This window comes from Meles meles, chromosome 7 (genome assembly GCF_922984935.1).
Source record: "Meles meles chromosome 7, mMelMel3.1 paternal haplotype, whole genome shotgun sequence".
Classification (NCBI taxonomy): Eukaryota; Metazoa; Chordata; class Mammalia; order Carnivora; family Mustelidae; genus Meles; species Meles meles.
Window position 1 is genome coordinate 59,078,217 of NC_060072.1, and position 24,919 is coordinate 59,103,135.

Genomic DNA, 24,919 nt, shown 5'->3' on the forward strand with positions numbered 1-24,919 from the left:
TCTAATCTCTTATTGCCCAGTTCTGACATTTATGCTGCTGTTACTTTCCTATGCTGGTAAGGTAATATTCATTTTATATTCTACTTCAGGTCTTGTCTAGTTGCCCTTGGGAAAAGAAGGAGACTTATTATCCCTTTTGTTACTTGGACTTTCTTTCTCTCTTTTTTTTTTTTTTTTTTTTGATAATCAAGTAAAACCTATGGGAAATGCATTTGAATTTGCTCCATTTTTGATAAATATTAGAGTACTTAAACCATAGTGTTCCTATGCCCTAAACCAAAATTAATGAAATTTATCTGTTTCATACAGTTCTTACTCTTTAAAAAAAAAAACACAGAAATAATACACTGGATAATCACACTTTACTAACAATTATCATCGCTGCTATTGTCATCCTACAAAGCAATCATTTGCTCTTCTGACAGGGAGAGCCATTCACAACCACTCCACCCATGCCTGCTTTCGCCCAGAAGGTAGGAAATTCTGTCCTCCTTTAAGTTTTTTTTTTTGTTTTTAAAGATTTTATTTTATTTATTTGACAGAGAGAGAGATCACAACTAGGCAGAGAGGCAGGCAGAGAGAGAGGAGGAAGCAGGCTCCCTGCAGAGCAGAGAGCCCGACGTGGGACTCGATCCCAGGACCCTGAGATCACGACCTGAGCCGAAGGCAGCAGCTTAATCCACTGAGCCACACAGGCGCCCCCTCCTTGAAGTTTTCAAAAGAGATTCCACTCTTCCCACTCTTCACTCACTCGTCCTCCCACAAAAACCAGAATGACCTAATTGGTGGAATTGTAGAAAAGGGTGATTTGTCACCTACTCTCTTCTCAGATCTGTCTGTATGTGAGGGCAACAATTGTTCCATCTACCTTCTGCGCACACTTTTCCCAAACCCCTGTACTCTTTTGTTGTGTTCTCTTAAATATTCCAGTAAATTCTCCCAACTGCCCTGTAGGACAAGATGGTTGTTCATAATGTCAGCCGAGAAAAGTTGCTATTACACCATCTGCAGATATAAGAAATATATAATGGGAAGGGAAGTATATTACCATACTATATAAGGAAAGAACATAGCCGCATATTGAAAATTTAGAAAATGAAGATGTGTATCTTGGATCCTGGCCTATGGCACAAGAGGTATAAACTTTGGCTGGATAAACTCATAGGAACCTCCAACTCCTTCACAAAGGGAATTGTTCTCAACACACCCTTTTGTTAGTTTCAAAATTATACCTTAGGTAAAAATACACATGTATGAGAAGGGAGTTTTCTGGGGAAAAAATGTATTATATGTATATCACTCGATCTGGCATAGAGTGAGCATGCTAAAGACTACGAATTGTTCCCTAGTGTCCACTCTCTTCTTCTTCCTTCTAGAAAGAGAAGACCCTACATTTTAGATGAACCTACAGCCGAACAGTTAAAGACTATATTCCTCTGGTGTTCAGTATGGCCCCATGAAAGCATTCAGGCCAAATGGGCAAAGGTAGAAATTATCTAAATTCAGAGTCACCTCCTGAAAGATAAATCACCTTTCTTTGCCCTTGTACAGCTATGACAAGGCCACAGAGGTAAATCAGCTTCCTCCATAGAGATAGCTGACACAGTTGCTCAATCCTTCTCTTGGTCACATTTTCTTCATTTGGTTTCCAGAATACTATAGTATTCTTATGTTTCCTCTCCTGACTTAACTGCTTCTTCTCAATTTTCTTTGTTGGTTCTTTCTGTTCTCCTAACACTGAAATTGCCCAGGGCTCAACCAGTCCTTGTTCCTCTTCTTAATTATAATTACTACTTTGGTGATAATTTCATGGCTTTAAATGCTTTCTATATACAGATGATCCTCAAATATGTATCTCTAGCTTTGATTTCTTCACTAACTCCAAATTAATCTATTCAACTACCAAATCAAACTTTTCCATCTAGATGTAACAAAGTTTTGACATGTCTTAAACTGAATTCCTTATCTTCCTCCAAAAAAATCTGTTTTATCTATTGTCTTCCCCCATCTCAATTAGTAATTAGTCCGTCGCTCCACTCTTAGGCCAAAACCTTTGGAGATACCCTTGGCTCTTGCATAGCACATCTAATCGACCAGCAAATGTTGCTCTATGTTTTATAATCAAAATCTGACTTCTTTGTACAATTTCTAATGCCACCATGTCCAAACACCATCATCCCCGATCTGGATTATTTTAGTAACCACCCTAGTCCCTTTTCCCCCCAAATTTCTAAGTATTCTAGCCAGAGCAATCCTTTCCTGCTGAAAATATTCCAAAAGTTTAAAAGATTTCATTATCACTTATAAAGACCAACAAAATATGATCTCCTGTTGCTTTGCTGACTTCATCTCCTAATTAAGATCTCCCTCATTCTATTCAAGTCACAATACTTATTTATTCCAAGAACACGATTTGCAATTACCATCCCAGAGCACTCACAATAGTTGTTCTCTGTCTGGAATTCTCTTCTTTCAGAAATCTGCATGACTCATTCCTCACTTCATTTGCTGAAATGACACCTTCTCACCTTAACTAACCCTATTCAAAAAGGCTAATACTCCACCTCACACACGTGTGTGTATGCTTGCATGAGCAGACACCGGAAATCTTCCCTATTCTGTGTCCCTGCTGTATTTTGTCAAATAACACTTCTTTTTAGCAAAAGGTACTATTTATGCATATATTCAGGTTACTGATTGCCCCGCCATACTATAAGAGGTTCCCAGAGGGTAAAAACTTATGTCTGTTTTATTCCTGATAAGCTACTAATAATGCTAAGCACATAATAATAGTCTCTAAATGAATATTTCTGAATGAATAAATAAATGATCAAAGCCCTCCATACAGTACCAGTACCCCCTCATGCCTAGCCTATTTGGGGAGAAAGAGAAAAACTTCTATATTATTATAGCCATTTGTATTATATCCTAGTATATTTTGAAACACAAGCATCTGATAAATGTTTCTTTTCATCTTCCTTGCTCTGTCACAGCTATCGGTTTCCTCAGCTATAAAGTAAGGCACTTGAACAGGATGATTTCTAAGGTTCTTTCAAACTCTCAAACTGGATATTCTCGATGCTTACATAGATGCCAAGGGAAATCATAACCATGCAAGGTAATGAAGGAAAACCGTCGAGATACGTCAGACAGACACTTGGGGTTGAAAATCATACTAAGAGTGACAATTTCTTAAAATAACAATCTTACCATATTTAATGGAGTAAATAAAAAATGAACCAAATCTGCAGCACTCGGATTCTGGATGTGAGACTTCAGTTTGGACTGTAGCATTAAGAAAACAGATGAACAGATTACTATGATGTCATCAAGCAAAAAACAGATGCTCATAAAGGTCCAACATAGACTCAAAGCAAGAGTTCTTTACTACTAGTTTCACTTGTGAGATACAAATCAGCCTAGGTAAATCAGATTAAAAGAATTTAGTTTCAAAAAAAGTTAGGAGTTGTTCTTTTTTAAAAAAAAATTTTTTAAAGATTTTATTTATTTATTTGACAGACAAAGATCACAAGTAGGCAGAGAGGCAGGCAGAGAGAGAGGGAGGAGCAGGCTCCCCGCAGAGCAGAGAGCCCGATGCAAGGCTCGTTCCCAGGACCCTGAGATCATGACCTGAGCCCAAGGCAGAGGCTTAACCCACTGAGCCACCCAGGCACCCCAGGAGTTGTTCTTTTTTGATAATTCACTTGGATACACAGGTTGTATTATCTGTTGTCCTAATTAAAAGCAAATTGAGACACATATACCGCAAAAATCTACAACAACTTTATCTCTTCATTTAATCAGGAAAAGCCTGGCTAGAATTCGATCTCTTTCATTTGTTTCTTTTAATTATATACAAACAAATTTCACTTACCAGAAGGTTGAATCCATGTTTAAACTTTTGTAAACAGTCAACGAACTCATCAGGAGGGGGAGGTTTTGCTCGCAGCGTTAAAACACCCTCTAAAAGAAATAAACGGGAAGCGGGACAGATGAAAGCAAAGTTGTCAGAAAATCTATTAAATGAAAAAGTAAAAAGCCACATTTGTGTCTGTAAAATTTGATGATTCTAGATACCGCGCTTCTTAGCTACTCTACTGCATCTTGTTGACTCACTGTAACAAACTAAGACAATCCAACATTTCAAAAGGAACCTTCTCCCCTTAGGCACTACTAATTCTTCACCATTTCCATAGATGTATGCTGTATCCTTTTTATGTCCCAATGTCTATGCTTATCATCACAAAGACTATAAAAATGTGTGAGTTATAAACCCCGCTCTGAAGGGCCTTAAAAACTTTAGAAGACAGGAATTGGTACGTAAAAAGATATACCAAGGAAGTGCTGTAGAAAGAGATGCACCAGGCTGGTAGATGAAAAAATGGATACCTAAAAGATGTTTCAAGGGGTAAGTAGCTTTTAAAAGGGTATCTGAAAGGTATGTTGCATGGCAATTTGGTAAGAAAATGTCATAGTTGGATATAACAGCATCAGTTAAAAAAAAAAACATGGGGAAAGAAAACTGCATGTATGTGAAACAAAAAACCAAAGCACAGAAACCTGAGAACGGGAAAGTAGACCAAGGTTGGATTGTGGGGTGACCATGACAATCAGGGGGTTGGAGTAGACTTAAATCAATAGAACATGGAATTAACATGCTGTTCAGAAGAATGAAGTGACTACATTAGAGCCTGAAGACAACTGTCCTCCCAGAATAAAAGACTGGAGGCTTGAAGACTCTCAGAGAGCTGGTAAAAAAATGATGACAGCTTGAAGCAGACGTTAGCTATGAAAATGAAAAGGGAAACAACTGGATATAAAACACACTGAACGGGCGCCTGGGTGGCTGGCTCAGTGCGTTAAAGCCTCTGTCTTCGGCTCAGGTCATGATCCCAGGGTCCTGGGATCGAGCCCCACATCGGGCTCTCTGCTCCACGGGGAGCCTGCTTCCCCCTCTCTCTCTCTCCCTGCCTTTCTCCTACTTGTGATCTCTGTCAAGTAAAAAAAAAAAAATCTTAAAAAAAAAAAAACCACACTGAAAAACTAAAATCAATTTTGGCTGTACACTGGAGAATGAAATCATGCAAGAATCTGTGGTCTTGAATCTGGATGACCAAGAGGATAGTACACTGAATATAGTACACAGATAGTACACAGAATACAGCAGGAATAAGTATTTGAGACATAAGGAAGCAATAATACTTAATTTCAGACTATAGGGAGGTGAGGTATATCCAGATATACACATCTGGAAGAAAAGTTTACAGGTCACATGCTGAGGATGTAGACATGAGCTAGAGAAAGACTGGGAGGTCATGTGTCATGAAAGGGATATCTACTTACTATTCTTTGATGTAATTTATTTGCTCCACAATTATAAGTTTATACATTTTGAGGCCTTTTAAATAGCTACCTATAGCATACCCCAAAACTGCTTGCACATGACCTGATATATTGTTTGGGAGTTATGTGATTAAAAAATTCAAATCTTTTGATATTTGTTAACTATTTTAATGAGAAAAATCAATCCTTTTAACAAAATAATGAGGTTCTCTATAATAAAATAAATCAAAATATGGTAGGAACAGAGCTATGATTTTAACAGACATTAACGAGAGAGTCACTGGCTCAATCTCAGAGTCTCTGTGATTTAGGTTAAGTATCCTAGAGTCTTTTCTTACTGTAGCCAACTTGGAACCAAAGCCGACCATTCCCTGGACTCTGCTTAGTCTCTGCCTAAATCTCAGGAGCAATCCCAACACTAGAAAAGGTATTTTTTGGTCCACTCTCAATGGAGTTTTGCTAAGCAGTTCCCAAGGGCAGAAATTCTGCCTAACACTGGACTTCTGAATGGTTTTTAGAAGATCAAGAAAATCCAACTCACCTCCTGGTCCTTTCTTTTTACCTTTCTTACTTTTCTTTCTTTTAGAAAGCTCAGAAAATGCTTCAGCTGCTTTTTGGAGTTTTGTGATAAAAAATTCAATGTCATCCAAAATATGGTTTAATATTTGCTGGAATTAGAAATCATAGAATAAAATATAGCCAAAATAAAACCATTTTTGCCTTGACTGTATACTGTTAGTCAGTAAAGGAAAATCAGAAAGCTTTAAAAAAAAAAAAAAAGAAAGAAAGAAAGAAAGAAATACCTCCCACATGCAAATCTCAAGTTTATCACTAATTCTAAGAAAAAGAAATGAACTAAATATACCTATATGTGCAGCTAAAGTCTGACATTTTTTTAGCTTAATTTTGTTCTATTTTCAATACCATAAAGAAAGCATTCACAATATCTATTCAGATTATTATTTTCAACTACTTTAATTCTCTCATGGTGTTCTCCCACATAAACTTAGGGGGAAAAATCTGAAGAAACACCTTGTTAAAAGAGCAATGAGAAATTTTGTTTTTCTAATAAATGTGCCAACAATATTATTTCATGGAATTAAAGGTTTATAGAATGTTGTGATAACCAAATAAACACACAGATAATCTAGAATCATTATTAATAAGAGTTTCCGTGTGGTAAAATAGAATTCATGGTGAATTGTTTTCAGGGATTATTGGATCAGTTTTTGTTCTCCTTAAATGGTTTTATTTTTAATTTTTATTTATTTTTTAAATTTCTTTTCAGTGTTCCAGAATTCAGTGTTTATGCACCACACCCAGTGCTCCATGCAATACGTGCCCTCCATAATACCCACCACTAGGCTCACCCAACCTCCCACTCCCCTCCCCTCCAAAACCCTCAGTTAGTTCCAGAGTCCATAGTCTCTCATGGTTTGTCTCCCCCTCCAATTTCTTCCAACTCCCTTCTCCTCTCCATCTTCCCATGTCCTCCGTGTTATTCCTTGTGTTCACTTATTTCACTCAGCATAATCTCCTCCAGTCCCGTCCGTGTTGCTACAAAAGTTGGGTATTCATCCTTTCTGATGGAGGCATAATACTCCATAGTGTATATGGACCACATCTTTATCCATTCGTCTGTTGAAGGGCATCTTGGTTCTTTCCACAGTTTGGCAACTGTGGCCATTGCTGTTATGAACACTGGGGTACAGATGGTCCTTCTTTTCACTACATCTGTATCTTTGGGGTAAACACCCAGTAGTGCAATTGCAGGGTCATAGGGAAGCTCTATTTTTAATTTCTTAAGGAATCCACACTGCTTTCCGAACTGGCTACACCAACATGCACTACATGTACTACATGCAACATGCAACAGTGTAAGAAGGTTCCCCTTTCTCCATATCCTATCAACACATGTTGTTTACTACTTGTTAATTTTGGCCATTCTGACTGGTGTAAGGTGGTATCTCAATGTGGTTTTGATTTGAATCTTGGATCAGTTTTGATTATCTCACATACTATAGGTGACTTTCTTAGGTGACTCAGGTGACATATTTAGGTGACTTTCTCAAGTATGTATGAAACCTGACATTCTTCTAATTTAAAAGACTAGAGACTGGGATTAAATAAACTTTTAAGTATAATAAATAACGGCGTAATATAAAAATTAAATCCCAAACTTCAAATTCCTGTATTTGTTTCCAAACAAGCTAGGAATGTGTATAACATAAATGGGAATTATACTGAGATCATATTTTATTATTACATCACAGGGTACTGTCATTCTGTTAAGTAAATTACTATTTTATTGCTAATAAAAATAAATACAGCTTTATCTTTTATAAAGAGTTAAAATCTGCATATCTACTTTTTAAAAATTCCACTTAACTTTTATGTTTCAGGCATTATAAACATTTTTTAATAAATGTCATGAAGAGATATTTAGCAGACATTTCAATTATGAATTACAAACTACGAAAAAAGTTAAAATTCCCCAAATCTAATAATTTAGCTTAAATTCCTTTGTAAACTAATTAATATGCTAGTTCTTCTACCAGAGCCCTATCCTACTAAATATTGGCCTAAAGGCAAAAATCATTAAGAAAAAAACAGTTCAAAGGGCATAACCACCAATGGAAAGAGAAAATACAGTATCCACAAAACATCTTTATTTAAATCAACTTTGTTTTCTCTGCTGGTATTTTTTTCCTCTTCAAAAAAAAAGGCAACGGCCTAAAGAGGAATGTTGGACCTACCACGTCTCTGTCAATTCGGGCCGCCATCATCTCAGGTGGTTCCTCCTGCTCGTGATACTGCCTTGGTTTCTCAACTGAAGAAAGAAGAATCACAAGTCTTTCAACCTGTTACCTAAGCAAGATCAATCCAGGTAATGAAACATGAAAAGTAGCTAGAAAAGAGTGCCATTTGCAAAAGGGAACACCTTCACTGGACACAAAATCAAAACTGCTCATCATCTATGAATGACATGCATCCTTGCCCTCACTAAGAAGCGCTTGGCCAGGCTGATATGCTTGCCTTCAACCTTTATGATGTCTATTTACCCTGTAACTTCCCTCCCTATTCTCCCTCTTCTCAATGACAGCTGCCTGTAGAACAAACCCTAATTTCTCACCCTATAATTCCCACACAAGAAAGAAATATAAACTCACATTTAAGCACCTGCTCCCCGAAAAGTGGTCAACTAACTTCTAATGCAACCTCCCAATTTTATACATTCCACCATTGTGATTACAACAAAGCTTTGGGGGTTCTGACATTAAAGTACTTTTTAAAAATTCTAGTTGTCATTAAGCTTAAAACCCACAGTTTTGGGCTCACTGATTTACACTTTCTAAGTATAAATACCTACAGGATTTGCAAATTAAGTAACACATATCTTAAGAGCATTCAAGATGTTAAGTTAGCTCAGCTAAAGCATGATGTTAATCATAAAGTTATTATAATGAACTCCCTTCTGGTTAATACTACCATTAAACAGATACTTCTACAAATATTTCACAGTAGATTAAATAAAAGAAAAATTGTACAGATGAAACAGGAAAAATGTAAGATCAATAATGGAAAAACTCATACTACATCATCATGACTCATGATGTTCAATACAGAAAACTACAAAAAAAATAGTGAGAATTCTGTATTGCTCTACCTCTTCTATGCCTTTCCCTACAAATGGAATACAGGCCCCCAAAAGAAGAAATCATGGAGTCTTATGAAACTTAATTAGTGGTTCTTAAGTACTTTAAGATAATTAGAATTTATATTTATGAAATCTTGCCAGTTAAATGCTGCTTTACATGGAGTTAGCGGCTTCCTTGGGTATAGTATACTACAGAAAGCAACATGTTGAACTTGAAATACAGCTAGTAAGAATTCCAGATTAGCCCCAAAATATCATTTGGAGGGTGAGGTAATGGAAGATGCAGTATCTCGAAGACCTTCTCACAGTCTGTGGCACCACTAGGAACCCACTGCCACTACTCTACAGAGTTCACTGTTGGAAGTCAGGGTAAGGGTATGTCAAGGATTCAAAGGAAATGTTTAGTCTGAGTTAGCCGGAGTCTTCAGGGGGACCAAAAAGATACTCCTTTTGGGGGGATTTCCAACCAAAAACTGGCTTGGATCCAGACAGAGCCTCACATGATAAGTGTTACGTTATATTTGGCCTAGTAGAAAATAAGAATTTCTGAAAATTCTTACTCTCATTTAAGCAGGTAAGGTTGCACAGCATTTTTTAGACAAAATCTAATTACAGTCCAGAAACAAAATTTTCTCTTTCTTGTAAATTAGGTTTTACAGATGTTTTCACAAATTTATTCAGAATATTTATAAACTCCTCTTAAAGTATTTCCTCAGCTTCAAGGAAGACTATTTTGATCCCTCCCCAAACCCACATCTCTTCTACAAAAGTACCATATGAACACAAAAAGTAGGAAACACTATAAACTGCAATCAATTTTCTTAAACACAAAATTTCACAGAAAACAAATGGATCAACAGAAATTTGTATGATTTCTAAAAATAAATTGTTATTAAGTTAAGTATTCTGCTACTTCATTTTTGATAAAGAGATGTTTCAGAGATTTCTTTCTTTCATCTGATTGGTAGCTGGACTTAAGTGTAAATCTCTAAAAATAACTTCAAGGATACAAAAAAATCTAAGTAAAATGGAAAGCAATTCAGAAATAAAAAACTTGATTTGGCAAAAATGAGACGAAACACACGTTGTGTGTATTACACTGCAGTAGAGACTGTTGTAGACATTATTTGTTTTCAGATTCACAGCAAGCCATGAATCATTATAAGTGAGGTTGAAACACACAGAAATACTGTCCAAGGTTATTACACAGCAGATCCTGGTCTTACTCCAGGGTCCAGCCTTGGACTCAGCAGACTTAATGTCCAGAGTCACTCACTGATGGCCACCAAGTTCGATTTTTTAACTACATTGTTAGTTATCTGCATGAATAATGCCTTATTAGATAAAGGATAAGTGATTTAAGTCCAGTGAACAATAGGGCAAAAGAGTGATGCTCTAGTCTTCATCAAATTCAAACTCACTAGATCACAGTTTATTTACTCAAAATGAAGAGACTGGACCAAACATATATGAAGGCATTTTCAGTCATAAAAAAATCAGATTTGGTAAAAAAAAAAATTAATAAAACCAACATTCTTACATGTAAAAAGTTATGCTAAGTTCTATGCTAGGATTATTTGTCTTTGAAAAAAAATGTCAAAGTAAAATGATGCACAAAGAGGGCCCCTTTGACAAGTTTAGCAAGAAGAAGGTGCTTTTACTCTTGTCCTAATACTGCCCTGATAGCCTTTATCATGTAAGCACAACAATTTTCCAAACAGGAGAGTGGTAAGATAATAACAATGGAAAGAATTTTGAAGGACAGTCTTTGCGAAAAAAAAATCTGGTAGTCTCTTCTTTGGTATATAATGTATTACCATCTTTTTATTAGCTGAGTCAAACTTCCTATCTTTGATCGCATTATAAAAAAAATGCCATATTTATTTAAATGACTGATCTGAACTCTCATATACAATAGTCTTACAGTGTCCAACACTTAAATTTCCTTCATCTAAGTGTGGTATTTTTTTATTAAAAAAAAAAAAGCTAACCTCAAGCTTCAGCTCAGAAATCAGTATCCGAGTTTGAGAGCAAGAATTATGTCACAACCCAAAGTTAATGTTAAATAAGTAGCAGTCCCTAGAGATACTCACAGTCCCCTTGGTCAGCGGCCCATGCAGACCAGGCTGCCACACGACTTCGAACATCCACCTGGGTAACAGTCCCAGGGGGCACCGGGGCAGGAGCTCTTGGTGGAGGTGGTATACCAGGGTCTGCTTTGGAAATCATCCTAAAAAAGATGAAAAAAATAGAATTTTTACCATCTCCATGTCTATCAATTCTCAGTTTATGGTATTAGTTCTTCAACCTTAAGAACAATGTCAAGGGGGAGGACAAAAAGGATTTCCTAACCATTTCATATTATGTATATTTATAAATGTATATGAAATACAAAAACACAGAAAATTTTTAATTCAACTGAACATCAGGTTTAATTTTTTTCTGGGTCTCCCGTGACTGGGAGAGTTCTCCTCATACCTATTTGTACTCCCCCAGGCTACCTTCCCTTAAACTGCCACTCATCTGTCCTGACTCTGACTACACATATAAGCAAAGGCTTCTCAGAGAAAGACCAGAAAACACACAGAGAAAGGTGCACACGTGTACTGGACAAACTTGGAAGAGCGAATGAGCTGAAATCACAGGCTGTATTCTGTAAAACAGATCTTCACTAAAGATAATTTTTCTAAGTCCTTACAGCAACAAGAAAAACAAACCCGAAAAACACAAATAAAAAAACCTTAAAACAATTCTACCCCTTAATTTCTCTTAATGTTTTTACCTCAGGGCTTCTGGCCGCCTCTTCTGTTTCCCTCCTTTACTGTCACTGATTGCACTCTCAATGTCTTCACTAATGAGGTTTGCCTGCAATGGAAGACAAGTTACCTGGGAGGTCACAGATTTTTCTTGTCTTGATGTATAGGTTCAAACAGCAACAACAAAAGGGATTATGTTCCCTGTCTGAATCAGTAAGTGTCTTGATGCAAAAGAAAAGTGTTCTTTTTTGAAAATGTGCTTTCCAAACATGACTCTTGGCAGTTTTTTGGTGGTGACTTTTATAATGACAAATTTCAAAAACTGAAGAAATTCTCAAAGATTATTTAATCCAGATCCCATTAGTTTAGACAAAAGGTATCTCTGCATACAGCCAAAGAGAAAAGGATTTGCATATGCTGGAAATGTAAGTATATGTGGAAAATGTAACTGTGAGAAAATGTCTGCCTAAAAAGAAATGGAGGGGTTAGAAGTGCACATCTGTAGAGCAGAGCTCCTTCCCCTTTCTCATCCTCAGGCTCCAGGAGGGGGCACCCATTAACCTACTGGAACAAATCACTCAGTCCCAGCAGACACTCCCAGTTTGGGACAAATACATATAATCATGGGATGAACCCCAACCCTAGGTCTTTGATATCGACTTTATTTTGTCATTTCAGGTAAAAGCTAACGTCCTCCAAACAATTAACTTCTCTAATACTTTTCCAACAAGAATATTTGATTTGGTCTTCTTGGGAAACAATGCAAAGTTAGCAGCTTCTTAAGTTTATTTTGTTTGGTATGAAGTTTATAGCCAGTGATTATTATTGCATATTAAATTCCTGCTGGGATGTACTTACTTTCTATTTTTGCTCCTGCCTGTTCTCTGTCATTATGTATGTTTTTCTCAAATATGTACACTGTATATTCTTTTACCATAAGCACAGATAATCATAACATTTTAGAGCTGAAAGGAAACGTCAAGATTTTCTAATCTGTCCTCTTTGCTTTATAATTAATGAAACTAAAGAATACTCATATAATGGCTTGGCCAAGGTCACATTCCTAATTAAATGTGAGGGCTAATGCACCCTAGTTCAGAGTTACTTCTGTAAAACTGTCTTAGTTTCAGGAAGACATCATGAACTTCATGTCAAAGACTCTGTTATGTGCGGTATTAAATGAAACTGAAGATGCTTAGGAATGCTGAACTTGCTGGGCTCATATTTCTAAGGAAAATTTTACTACAGAGGTGGGCAGGAGCGTTGTATAAAACCCCATAATAAAGAAACTTCAAAACTCAAAAGTGATGTTGCGATGTGACCCATATAAAAGAAACTACATCATATTTCATTGTGTTTATATTTTCAATGTGTCAAGGGTAAAAAAAAAAAAAAAAGGTCTCATGTGAAACATAGCACTCATGAGCAAAAACACAGAGCTGCACAGTGTTATTTGAGTTTTTAGACAAAACAGTAATTCAGTAAATCTGTTTCGGACCCATCAATACCACCATCCCCGATCAGATAAAACAAGCCCTTTATTCTCAACATTGAAATCCAGAAACTTTACTCAGCACAGTAACTCTTAGTTTCATGGTAAGTTTTAGAGCACTGAAGCAACACCAGATTTAAAATGTCTTTTAATTTAGTCCTCTGTTTTAAAAATATTTTAATTAAACTTCAATATATTTTCAGAAAAAAAATTCACATTAATACTTATTTAATACTTAACAAATCTAACTTTACAAAATTCTTTTTTTTTTTTTTTTTTTTTTTTTTTTTTTAAAGATTTTATTTATTTATTTGACAGAGAGAGATCACAACTAGGCAGAGAGGCAGGCAGAGAGAGAGGAGGAAGCAGGCTCCGCGCGGAGCAGAGAGCCCGATGCGGGGCTCGATCCCAGGACCCTGAGATCATGACCTGAGCCGAAGGCAGCGGCTTAATCCACTGAGCCACCCAGGCGCCCCCTTTACAAAATTCTTAATACCTTTCCTGACTTTCAAAATGTACTACATAAAATTCTGATGAACATCACTATGTAAACTATGTAAATACCATAGTTATTTTCAAGTAAAATTTTTAGAAAGTCATCTATACATAAAGCAAGAAAAAGAAAATTATGAAATAGACTCTTGACAGTCAATCTTAATTAATCTATCATATTTTAATGTCAAAGAAATACAGAAAAGATCAAATGACACTTCATGCTAATCTCCCAGCCTTTCTTTATAAAATAAAAGCTACCTGTATGTTTTATAATATAGTCACAGTGATAAGTCACTGGTTTGGCAAAGCACCAACCAACCCAAAATGATTTCCCTTTTGGAGAAATCAACTCATCACCTAAAAATATTCAAGGTTGATGATAATTTCTAATATCCAACAAAGCACCACAAGTGATAAGCACTTGAAAATTACGGTGTACTCTGAATACCAGTCTTCAGGATATAGCGTGTTTTTACTGGTAACTGTGCTTAACTACTTTCACATTATTACTTAGGGATTACCTATCCTGAGCAATTATTCAAGTCACGTAATTAAATGGTGAGATTTAAATCTGTATCATGGAAAATGTCTAAGGGTTTCATTGCAATAATCCATGTTATGTGATTAGTGCAGAATAAAACAGGATGGCATGATTACTTATTGTCCATAAAGCATGATTTTAGAAGAATCAATTTTTAATTACATAAGTCCAAGTAACTCAATGAAGAATTTAATATATTACCTACGCCTGTTTTTTTTTAATTAATAGAATGCGTCTTTCTTTTTAAAAATACCACTCTATTTCCTCTTTATTTACTAGAACTCCAAGAAAGATATTAAGGTATTTGTTTTCCTTACAAAATCCTAAGAATCTAGAAATCCACTGGTCATGTGACTGAAGTGGATAATCCAATAAGCTGTCAGAACATCTAACTGAAAGGGGAAAAAAGTTTGCCATTCTTTTACCTTAATCTCATCACACTGGAAAAGATGAAGATCTGGCTTGTTCTGAGTTGGCTCTTTGCACACCAGGGCAAGAACTGAATCATAGTTACAGGAATGCATCACAGCTTGGCAGTGCTGGATTGTGCTTAAAGGAAAATTCTCTAGTTCATTCTGTAAACAAAGTAAAAATATAACTTGTCATAATTTTTATTGTATATCTAAAATCTACTGAACAAAGAGCTCTAGACACTGTACAAATAATTTCTGAAGTCTGAAGCCCACACTGACGGTGATACTAGTAAACCCTGCAGATGTGGAGAAGTAGATATAAGGTGGCAACAGAGAAACAAGGTGGGGCTAGAAGGTGAGTGGGAGAAAGAGCAATAAAAAGGAAATATTTAGCAGAGGAATGAAGTTATGTTCTTAATAAACAGAAGAAATACTGAATTTAGCATTACTGACTTCCTCAGGTTGTGGAGTAGAGATAATGTTTTTAAGAGAAAAAGAAGTAAAGTGAGGCCTCTTTCCAAAATGATTCACCATTTTAAATGGCATTTTTCCCCCTCTGGCTATAAAGTGTCAGAATTTCCTTTTACTTGAACATTGAACAGTCATACTCTTTTAATTTCTACCTTCAGTAATCACAAATGTTAGGCTAAAAATAATACATCATTTATACTTTTTAAAAAGATTTTATTTATTTATTTGACAGAGAGTAAGAGCGCAAGTAGGAAGAGTGGCAGGCAGAAGGAGAGGGAGAAGCAGGCTCCCCACTGAGCAGGGAGCCTCATGTGGGACTTGATCCCAGGACCCCAGGATCATGACCTGAGCTGAAGGCAGACGCTTAAGGACTAAGCCACCCAGGTGCCCCACATTTTTTTTTATTTCAATGACTCTCTCAGATAAAAAAATTCATTATATATATTCATTCATTCTAGCCAAAAATGTTAAACAGCTGGGCCAGAAGGTTCTCATTAAAAAATACATTCTTCGAAGTAATTAACATGTTTGTTAGTATAAAAGTGGATATTCTCTAACCTATAAACAGCCACCTAAATAAAATACTGACAGACACTTAATGAGCTTTCTGAATTCTATACTTAATGAGATATATTTCAAATGCTTATTGTGAAACTAATGCCTTTATACAAATAGTGAGTGGATCATAATGAATTAATGAGAGAAACTGATTTTTTTAAGTAAAGAAAATACAATATCTGCAGGGCGCCTGGGTGGCTCAGTGGGTTAAAGCCTCTGCCTTCGACTCGGGTCATGATTCCAGGGTCCTGGGATCGAGCCCCGCATCAGGCTCTCTGCTCGGCAGGGACCCTGCTTCCTCCTCTCTCTCTGCCTGCCTCTCTGCCTACTTGTGATCTCTGTCTGTCAAATAAATAAATAAAATCTTTAAAAAAAAATACAATATCTGCAATAAATGAAAATAGTTAAATAAAGAACAAATAAAAGGAAAAAAGCAGCAACTTTGATTACAGATAGCATATACACACATATAGCACACCATGAATTTATTTTAACTTTTGATTCCCTGAGGTCCAGCAAAGGCAAATTTGAGTTCCATCAAAATAAAATGTAATTTATCAGAGGACCAGAAATAACAGATTTTCTTTCTTTGAAAAAGTAAATTAAGTACTATCCTTCCTTTACATATAATAACTTAAAATGATGAGGATGAGAGAAGCACTCAGTTGCTGTTCTCTCACTGTGTACGATGGAATCGAGAAAACGAAGGGCAGATTTTACAATAGTCTAAGATGATAAGGACGGTTGTTTTCTTTATCTTAGCAACTCAAATGCTTATCAGATGATGGGGCTCAGAAAAGTCCAGTATTGAGAGCTCCAGCATAGTACCTACCAGTGGTTGTATAAAATAAAGGTGCCTGCTTTAGGGCTGATGAAAAGTTAATACACACACACACACAACCCCTTCATCCCAGGTTACTCAGCGACTGGGATACGGTTTGCCTAGTATATAATTAATATATGTCATAACGAATAAGGCTCCACTGGGGCCTTGTTTCAGTGTTAGGAATTTTTTTTTTCTCACTTCCTCCATCTCATCATTAGTGGTTTAAAAAAAAAAAAAAACACGTATCCTTCTATCTCTAGTTTTAGGAACTGATTTTTGTGGGCATAATGTCTATGCAGTAGTATATTTCTTCTTTAAATTCACTGACAAATATTTTATTTTGTCAAACTTTCATCCCCTTTTAAACAATATGACCTGCGTGCCAACGTAAATACCTGTGGAACTTTCCTGGAAGTGAAATCATCTAAATTTGACAGACTTACCTTTGATTCTAAATCAATCAGGCTCACAGCTCTGTCGTCCACTTGAAGAATCATATCCTGGGTCCACACTTTGCCCTTGGCATCGAGCAATTTCAGCTTCCTTATTCCATCATCAACAGTTATCATAGCATCTTTCCGATCCAGAACAAAGGTAGTCAAGTGCTTACGATTGACAAGAAGGAGAAAAGTATTTATAACACACATATTCTCTTAGCGCACGTTTTCCGAAAGAAAGCCACAGTGACCTAACCAAAGTCAGCGAGCGGAGCAGGGAGAAGCCGACACAAGGTCTCCTCCAACTTCGTAGCTCTCTTATTAAGAAAGTTAAGCAGGTTTTTGGTGAATTAAGGAGAGGGTACCTTGAGTCATAAAATAGCTAAATCTGTTTAATACTGAGCCATGCTGAGCTACATAAACAGAACATAAATTCTGAACAGCTTAAAAAGCATTCTCTTAAGACTGATCCCTCCCACCTCATTCCATGCTGGTTACTTAGGTGCTGAGCCACAACAGGCCCTTTGCACTGTGGCTAGAAACAGACACGGGTAGACAGGAACAGGTAGTCAGCTACCACTGTAGTAACTGTCAAACTCGCCACGGTACTGAAACAAAACCTCACATTTCATGAAGCATGCTTGCTATGGGTAGAAAACAGAAAATAAGAGCAATTTAAAAATTACTTCCTACTTAAATATGTTCTATCGGAAGCAAAAGTCACCTACGTAGATTCCAATCAAGAGCAAATACATCTTAAAAGATAACTACACAGGAAAAATCAAACAAGAAAACCGTTGTTTAAATAGGTCTAATCATGACTTTAGGTAAAACTAAAACTAAAACTAAACCACTCGGTGAAATCAAAGGTGTTATTTCAAAAAAAGATTCTAAAATATAAAACAGAAGCACCTGTCCTGTTTTTAACAAAAATAAGGCTGCCGATGATCAATGAGTGGTTAATTTATTCTCTATGAAAATGGACCCCAGACAAACAAGATACTTCGTTATTTTACATCTCAGTTTTACAAAAATCGGAAAGAAAAAGGTCAACACAACTCATAGCACATCACAGGAATAAAATAAAACATAATTCTGATTTTACTACCTAATTTTTATGTCCCTCAGGGTTCATTTTAAATTTTAGCAAACATCAAAACATCTTACTTCGACACGATATTGGGATATATCGGACACACTGCTGACACTGTCCCGAGCATAATTCTTCCTTTGTTCTGAAAGAGAGGTTGAAGAAGTCATTATTTAGCCACTAACAGGCTGAAGTTCATGTATTAGTGTCTTGTGGCCATCTCTAAAACGAGTCTATCTCACATATAAATACAGTATCTGACAAGTCACCATTGTGTGGCATATCTGAAAACACTCATTATTCACATTAAATGAAAAAGCCTACAGAAAGCTTAAATGATATGCAAGAACAATTTGACCCAATACAAATTTTCAGAATCCCAAAAGTAAATCTAGATTATCAATGTTGTCAGAAGAAGAGTTATTTAGTGTATGGGTTTTATTCATCAGATACCTACTCTTTGGTAAAAAAGATAAAAACTGGCTTATAACTCTTTTCTCTTAGTGTGCAGAGAACAAAATGGAATTGCCCAATACTGTCATAGATACTGTATTCTAGGAGTTAGACAACGTTATCCAGATAATGGCCACTACAAGGAACATCTCCTTTCACAACATCCAAGCTATAGAGAGTGTCAGAGGAGATTCAAAACATGATTTAATCATACTGATTACCATTAAATGTTAACAGTTTCCACACAGCTACAGAATAAACAAACGTGATACTCAGAATTGTAGATTTGGCTTTTAGAAAATAAGAGAGTCAGGTAGAAAGTGACTGCACCACACTGAAGAAAAAGCAAAAATAAACCTTTATTTTCTTTCGTAAAATGCTGCAAAACCAAAATATAAAATGCATGGAGGCAGTATTTTGTATTTGTGGTTCTCTAGTCAGAGCTGCCTATTCTTTCTAAAACAGAATGGTATGATGAAAAAGAACCCTGAGTCAGATCCAGAAGATTACTCTGTGGCTTGTCACTAAGGAGGATGCTAAATTACGGCAAGACACTTCGCTCTGGACCTGCGCACGCTTGTAAAATGAAACAGTGAAATAAGATCAGACCTCAAGACTCCCACAGCACGAACATTCAGACCCACACAGACACAGACACACATGCACACTTGTGTGCATGCTCCTCAGCTTTCCTAATATCTAACTGCTTTCAAATATAAACATGTTTCTTTCAGTTAATATAGAAACTTTCAGATCTTCTTACAACTTCAGAAGTTGAAAATTCTCCGGAGCATGAAAGCAAAGCAAGTATAAAAATATAAAGTATGGGGTGCTTTGGTGGCTCAGTGGGTTAAAGCCTCTGCCTTCAGCTCAGGTCATGATCCCAGGGTCCTGGGATTGAGCCCCACATTGGGCTCTCTGCTCAGCAGGGGACCTGCTTTCCCTTCTCTCTCTGCCTGCTGCTCTGCCTACTTGTCATCTCTCTCTGTCAAATAAATGAATAAAATCTTTAAAAAAAAAAATATATATATATATATAAAGTATATATACAGATTCGGAATGTTAACAGAATTTTTGAAAACTCCGATATAGTATTGTTTCACAATATATACAGTAGTAATCATCTTTTATAGTTACCTTAAAACTTAGATGAAAAATATCCATATCCCTCCTATCAGTCTGATATTATTCCTATATATTCTATTTTGCTTTTGCAGCATTAAGTTTTGTAACTGAAACAGACACACTACAAAATTCAGTATCTTCTACCTTTCTTCTTTTGTTTGGATGATGACCTGAAGAAGTATGATCCATCTGTTCCTACCAAAATAATGTGATCAAAAAGAAAGATCTGGTTTCACCTTAAATTTTTCTATTTCAACATAACAAAACGTATGTAAGCTTCATTTACATGACTGTATTCTACATACCGAAAAAAACCATAAACAACCATGACTTTTTCTGATTATTAGCTGAGCATTAATCTGTGTGAGAAAGTAACAAATGGAAAACTGTTCTCAGGAGAACCACTGACACACAATATAAAACTGAGGAACATATCTGACAAAAGTACCTTGAGAAATAATCACTATTTCGGGATCACAGGTCTATCACTTTCCAGCACGGCTTTCAATGGCAGACGCAGCACATGGAGGTGGTTGTTTCCTGTGGTCTGACTGGCACAGCAAGAGAAATGGCCGTGGTTGCCACGGTAGCCAGTTGTGATATGGAAACCCCAGGACACTCAAATGCTTCACGGAGTCTTTCAGATAAGTGACCAGTAAACACAACTGAAGCTCAACTGTATGTTTTGTAATTAAATATTCTCATTATGAAGTAGTAAGAATGTGTTTTCCCACATTTTCTAATACAGTTTCTTAATATCATAGAAACGTATTTTACAAGTACAAGAGAAAAACACTGCCTATTTGATAGTCTTTGTAAAGAACATGACATTCACTGATCACTGAATGCCTAGAAGATACGTGTTATTTCTAATATTCCAAATGCAGAATCCATTTTAGAAACTGTTAACCTGCTTTCTCTCCAATGTTGCCCAATAAATAAGAGGCATGTGTTACAAGAAATTACCTTTTAAAGATCCTAGCAGTATATAAATGCCATAAAATGGATTTATAAATAAGCTAGTAGTCCTAGTGATTTAAGCCAATGAATAAATAAAGGTTAATATTAACATTTTAATATGAAAATTTTGAAAGAAAGTTCCTAAGAGGTAATTATGGTACATTTCTTTTTTATGAGAATCATATGTACTCTCAAGCACAGTTGTAAATAGTAATTATGCTCTTAAGCTGAAAATCTCACCAAAAGCCTTAAAAAAGCATGAGAAATCTAAATGAAGTCTCAGTGATACTCAAGATAAAGCCTCTAATGACGTTCCCTACTTCCACAATGGTTGTCAGCCTGGGCCACACACTAGAGTGAACTTGGAGAAACAGTGCCTGGCTCCCCCCTGCTAAGGACTCTACCGTAACTGGTTCAGGATGAGGTCTGGGCACTGGAATTTATAAACGCCAATTCTATCGTGCAGTCAGGACTGAAAACCACTGGTCCAAAATTTGTACAAACGCCAACTCATCTACTACATGTTACTCCTTGAAGTCGAAAATCTTTCTTTCCAAATTAAGAGCATAAATCATGGTCAAATTGTGTATTAACTCATCACTGAAGAAATCTGGCAGCAGAGTTCTGGATTTCTCATGTTATAGACTGCTCAACTGCTCAGACAAAAGCCTCATTTTCTATCTTCTTTTCTCTCTCAATCTGAATTGATTTTTCCTACTCGCTTTTATACCACAGACCAGAATATACAAACCCAAAGAAATGGAATAAGGTGAATTCAGTAACCAACGATGAAAATCCTTTACAGATTATTTTCGCATTATTGGATTGATGCTGCGGAATGTGATAATTCACTTCCAGATTGGGAGCATTAAATGCAGGTTTCAGAAGACTTTGGGGACTGTGATGTATCGATGTAGGTTCACCGACCGTAATAGCAAACATACCACTCTGGTGCGGGCTGTTGATAGCGAAGGCTATATGTGTGCAAGGTGGTACACAGGAAATCCCTTTAGCTTCCCTGCAATTTTGCTATGAAGCTAAAACTACAAGTCTTAATTTAAAAAAAATGTATGTTTTGGGGTTCCTGGGTGGCTCAGTTGGGTAAGCGTGTGACTCTTGATTTCAGCTCAGCTCAGGTCATGACCTCAGGGTCCTGAGACAGAGCCCCATATTGGGCTCCGTGCTCGGCGGGGAGTCTGCTTAAGGATTCTCCTTCTCCCTCTCCCCCACACTCTGTCTCTCTCTCAAATAAATGAACAAATCATTAAAAAAAAAAAAGAGCTAACATTCAGATAATTTTATTTTCTCTTTCTCTGAAAATAAAGCATAGCTTCAAAGTAAGGATGTTGCAATTAAAAAGAAAAAGTAACGTAAAAGCAGCTGCTGCGTATTTATTTCTCTCTCTAAATAAAACAATGGGCTACTGCTCCTATTACTATAGACTTTCAAGCACAGTAAAAGAGAATTCCTTTCCCACTGTTTTAGTGTGTAATTTCCACAGAGGTGAGGTGCTTAATGGGAATCAGGGGAGCACTGAGAGGTAAGAACAGCCTCTCATTATCTAGGCCGCCACAATCACAGTTTGACAAATCAGTATCAAAACCAAGATACTGTTTCTAAAAACAAACAAGGTCATTTTTACAAAACTAAATTATTTAAGACTTAATTTTACTTGCCTGTTCAACAAATTGTTAAGACAGCTTATCCCATGAGAAAAGAAGCTTTAAAATTTTCAGGTAAGGTATGAACACCGCCAGTCTTCTTGAGTCACAAAACACCAGCACATTCTATGAAGCTGAACTGTGACTCTAACATGGCCTAACTGCCTGATAATGTATAATCATCGGCCATTTATTTCTTAAGAATTAAAAAAAAATTGTTCTTAAAAAAGATTTGGGGCGCCTGGATGGCTCAGTTGGTTAAACAACTCAGTTGGTTAAACAACTGCCTTCAGCTCAGGTCATGATCCTGGAGTCCCAGGATCGAGTCCCACATTAGGACCCCTCCTTGGCAGGGAGTCTGCTTCTCCCACTGACCTCTTTCCTCTCATGGTCTCTCTCTCTCTCCCTCTCTCTCTCAAATAAATAAATAAAATCTTAAAAAAAAAAAGATTTACATGTTTTCTCCAGTAAAATACTCACTGTAAATGAAGATAGAGAAAAGAGAAATGGATTTTAATTCCTGAATGCCACCTATATGTGTAAGAGATTGCTTGGGCTCCAAATCTGACAATACACAAAGAGATTAATTCCCAACCAAGTTCAGAAGATGGAGAAAGGGACAGGAAGAGAAGTAAGAGAGGTACAAAAAAAATAAACAAATAAATAAATAAAATAAGTAAATAAAATGTGGGGTCCATATCTATTAAGAAAAGTGCTATATTCAGGACTATTCCTATAGATAAGTCAAGCACTGTGTAAAAATAAAGAAAAGTTTATTGTAAAGTCAATTATATAGAAATGAATTGTATGGTTTACAGATTAGTTATACTCAATTCATACTAGTCCCTCCTTGAGAAGAAAAAAGAAAAACAGGAAAAACACAAATATATTTTCCTCCTTCCTGGCTTCACAAAAAAGTTCAAACTTGGGGCACCTGGGTGGCTCAGTGGGTTAAAGCCTCTGCCTTCGGCTCAGGTCAAGATCCAGGGAGCCTACTTCCCTTCCTTTCTCTCTGCCTGCCTCTCTGCCTACTTGTGATCGCTGTCTGTCAAATAAATAAATAAAATCTTTTTTTAAAAAAAGTTCAAACTTAAGGAATGAAGAGAATACTTGTCTATCACATTTAACCAATACAACAAAACAAATCTCATAGTTACTATAAATGTCAGTAATGACAAAATATATATATATATATACAGCTAACTGGTAAGTCTGTGAAACCTGAGTTTTTCTGGATAGAGGATGACTTTAAACAGCTGATTATTATGAATGGTTGTATTACAAATTCAGCAATATCAAATTTACAGAGAAGTTACTCTTCTAGGAAATTCAGCTATTCAGAACACAGCAGAGCCCACACTTAAATAAGTCCTCTGAGTGGCAGACCGATGTCACAAGTCTGTACATTGAAACTTGCACATTTTAATATGCAGACTTTAATGGAACTCTTGATTCCCCACTTACAGCTTATTCTACTAAAGATTTTCCTTCTAGTTTTTCAGCCTGTACATATCAGAAGCAAGGCTAGAAGGAGGCACGTTGACAACAGGCAAAAGTAACAGGCTTGGGACGTAGCCACATGGAAAAAGTAGCCACAAATATTCAAAAGGGAAAAGATTTTGAATGATTTGGTATAAAGGTAGAGAATACAGCCTCTGAGCACATCACAGCACACGTGCTCATGTGCACTGATGACCATCTGAGTCATCGACGGGAGACTACAGGCAACACACCCTGGTGGAAGGGAGGGTTTAATATATTTTACAAGTACTTCCTTAAAAATGATATTAAATTTAAGTGCTTAAAGACTTTGACAAGCAGGCTCGCTGGAGAAAAATACAAAATTTTCAACTCCTCAATAACAGTAGCCAAATGAAATGTTACTGTCATGAGGTATGTGGAGGAAAATGAAATTAATATTTATTCTCTATTTATTTATGTTGTCAAGCACTTTGGTGATGTAGAGCCTCTCACATCCTGGCTTTGAAATTTCTTGTATCATAATGAAGAAATGACAAAACAGGGTTATTAAACTGCAGTATATTTTAGCTCCTTTTCTTGAATAAATGAACAAATACCCAAAAGAAGCAAATAGAACATCATAATTGTAGAGTTCACAGTACAAAAAATATTTCTGGTAATATCTGGAATATAAGCTTAAAAATATGATGAAGACTACCCTTGATCCTGTCTAAGCATCACTGAGATTACATATATAACATCATTTGGAGGTAACATCAAAATATTAAATTTGAGGGCCTTGATTAATCTGAGGACCAAAGACAAAAAGTGACTCTCCTATGTTCTTCCTCAATGCCATGACAGACTCGTTACTTCTATTTTCTCATATAAACTCACCACAATATTATTATCATTTCTATTTTGTAGATGAGGAAACTGGGGCCAAGAGGTAAAATCATTTGCCCAAAATGGCAGTCCTCTGATAGAAGGGCCGTAATTCAACCTGAAATTGCTTGGCTCCCAGAACCCATGTTGCCTCTCCGAGACTGAAGTTACTGAGTTACTGGAGCAATGTGGGGGGGACATGATGGTGTCAGACCTGAAAAGCATTCTCATGAAAAAGACAAACTGCGTGAAACTCTAGAGGCAGTCAGTATCGAACCTGTGGCCAGTGTATAA

General features: G+C 36.4%; 1 protein-coding gene across 10 annotated transcripts in view; it reads right to left on the reverse strand.

Annotated features, from left to right (window-relative positions):
• EPS8 (epidermal growth factor receptor pathway substrate 8) overlaps window positions 1-24,919 on the reverse strand; it is a 187,222-nt gene that overhangs the window by 35,499 nt on the left and 126,804 nt on the right. For all 10 annotated transcript variants that reach the window (XM_046011269.1, XM_046011277.1, XM_046011274.1 and 7 more), the window contains 9 exons: window positions 18,158-18,225; window positions 16,997-17,158; window positions 14,711-14,860; window positions 11,784-11,866; window positions 11,095-11,231; window positions 8,100-8,173; window positions 5,885-6,011; window positions 3,875-3,963; window positions 3,211-3,285 (listed from right to left, as the gene is read on the reverse strand). In XM_046011269.1, the coding sequence (XP_045867225.1) occupies window positions 3,211-3,285; window positions 3,875-3,963; window positions 5,885-6,011; window positions 8,100-8,173; window positions 11,095-11,231; window positions 11,784-11,866; window positions 14,711-14,860; window positions 16,997-17,158; window positions 18,158-18,225 (965 nt within the window). The remainder of the gene's footprint in view (window positions 1-3,210; window positions 3,286-3,874; window positions 3,964-5,884; window positions 6,012-8,099; window positions 8,174-11,094; window positions 11,232-11,783; window positions 11,867-14,710; window positions 14,861-16,996; window positions 17,159-18,157; window positions 18,226-24,919) is intronic.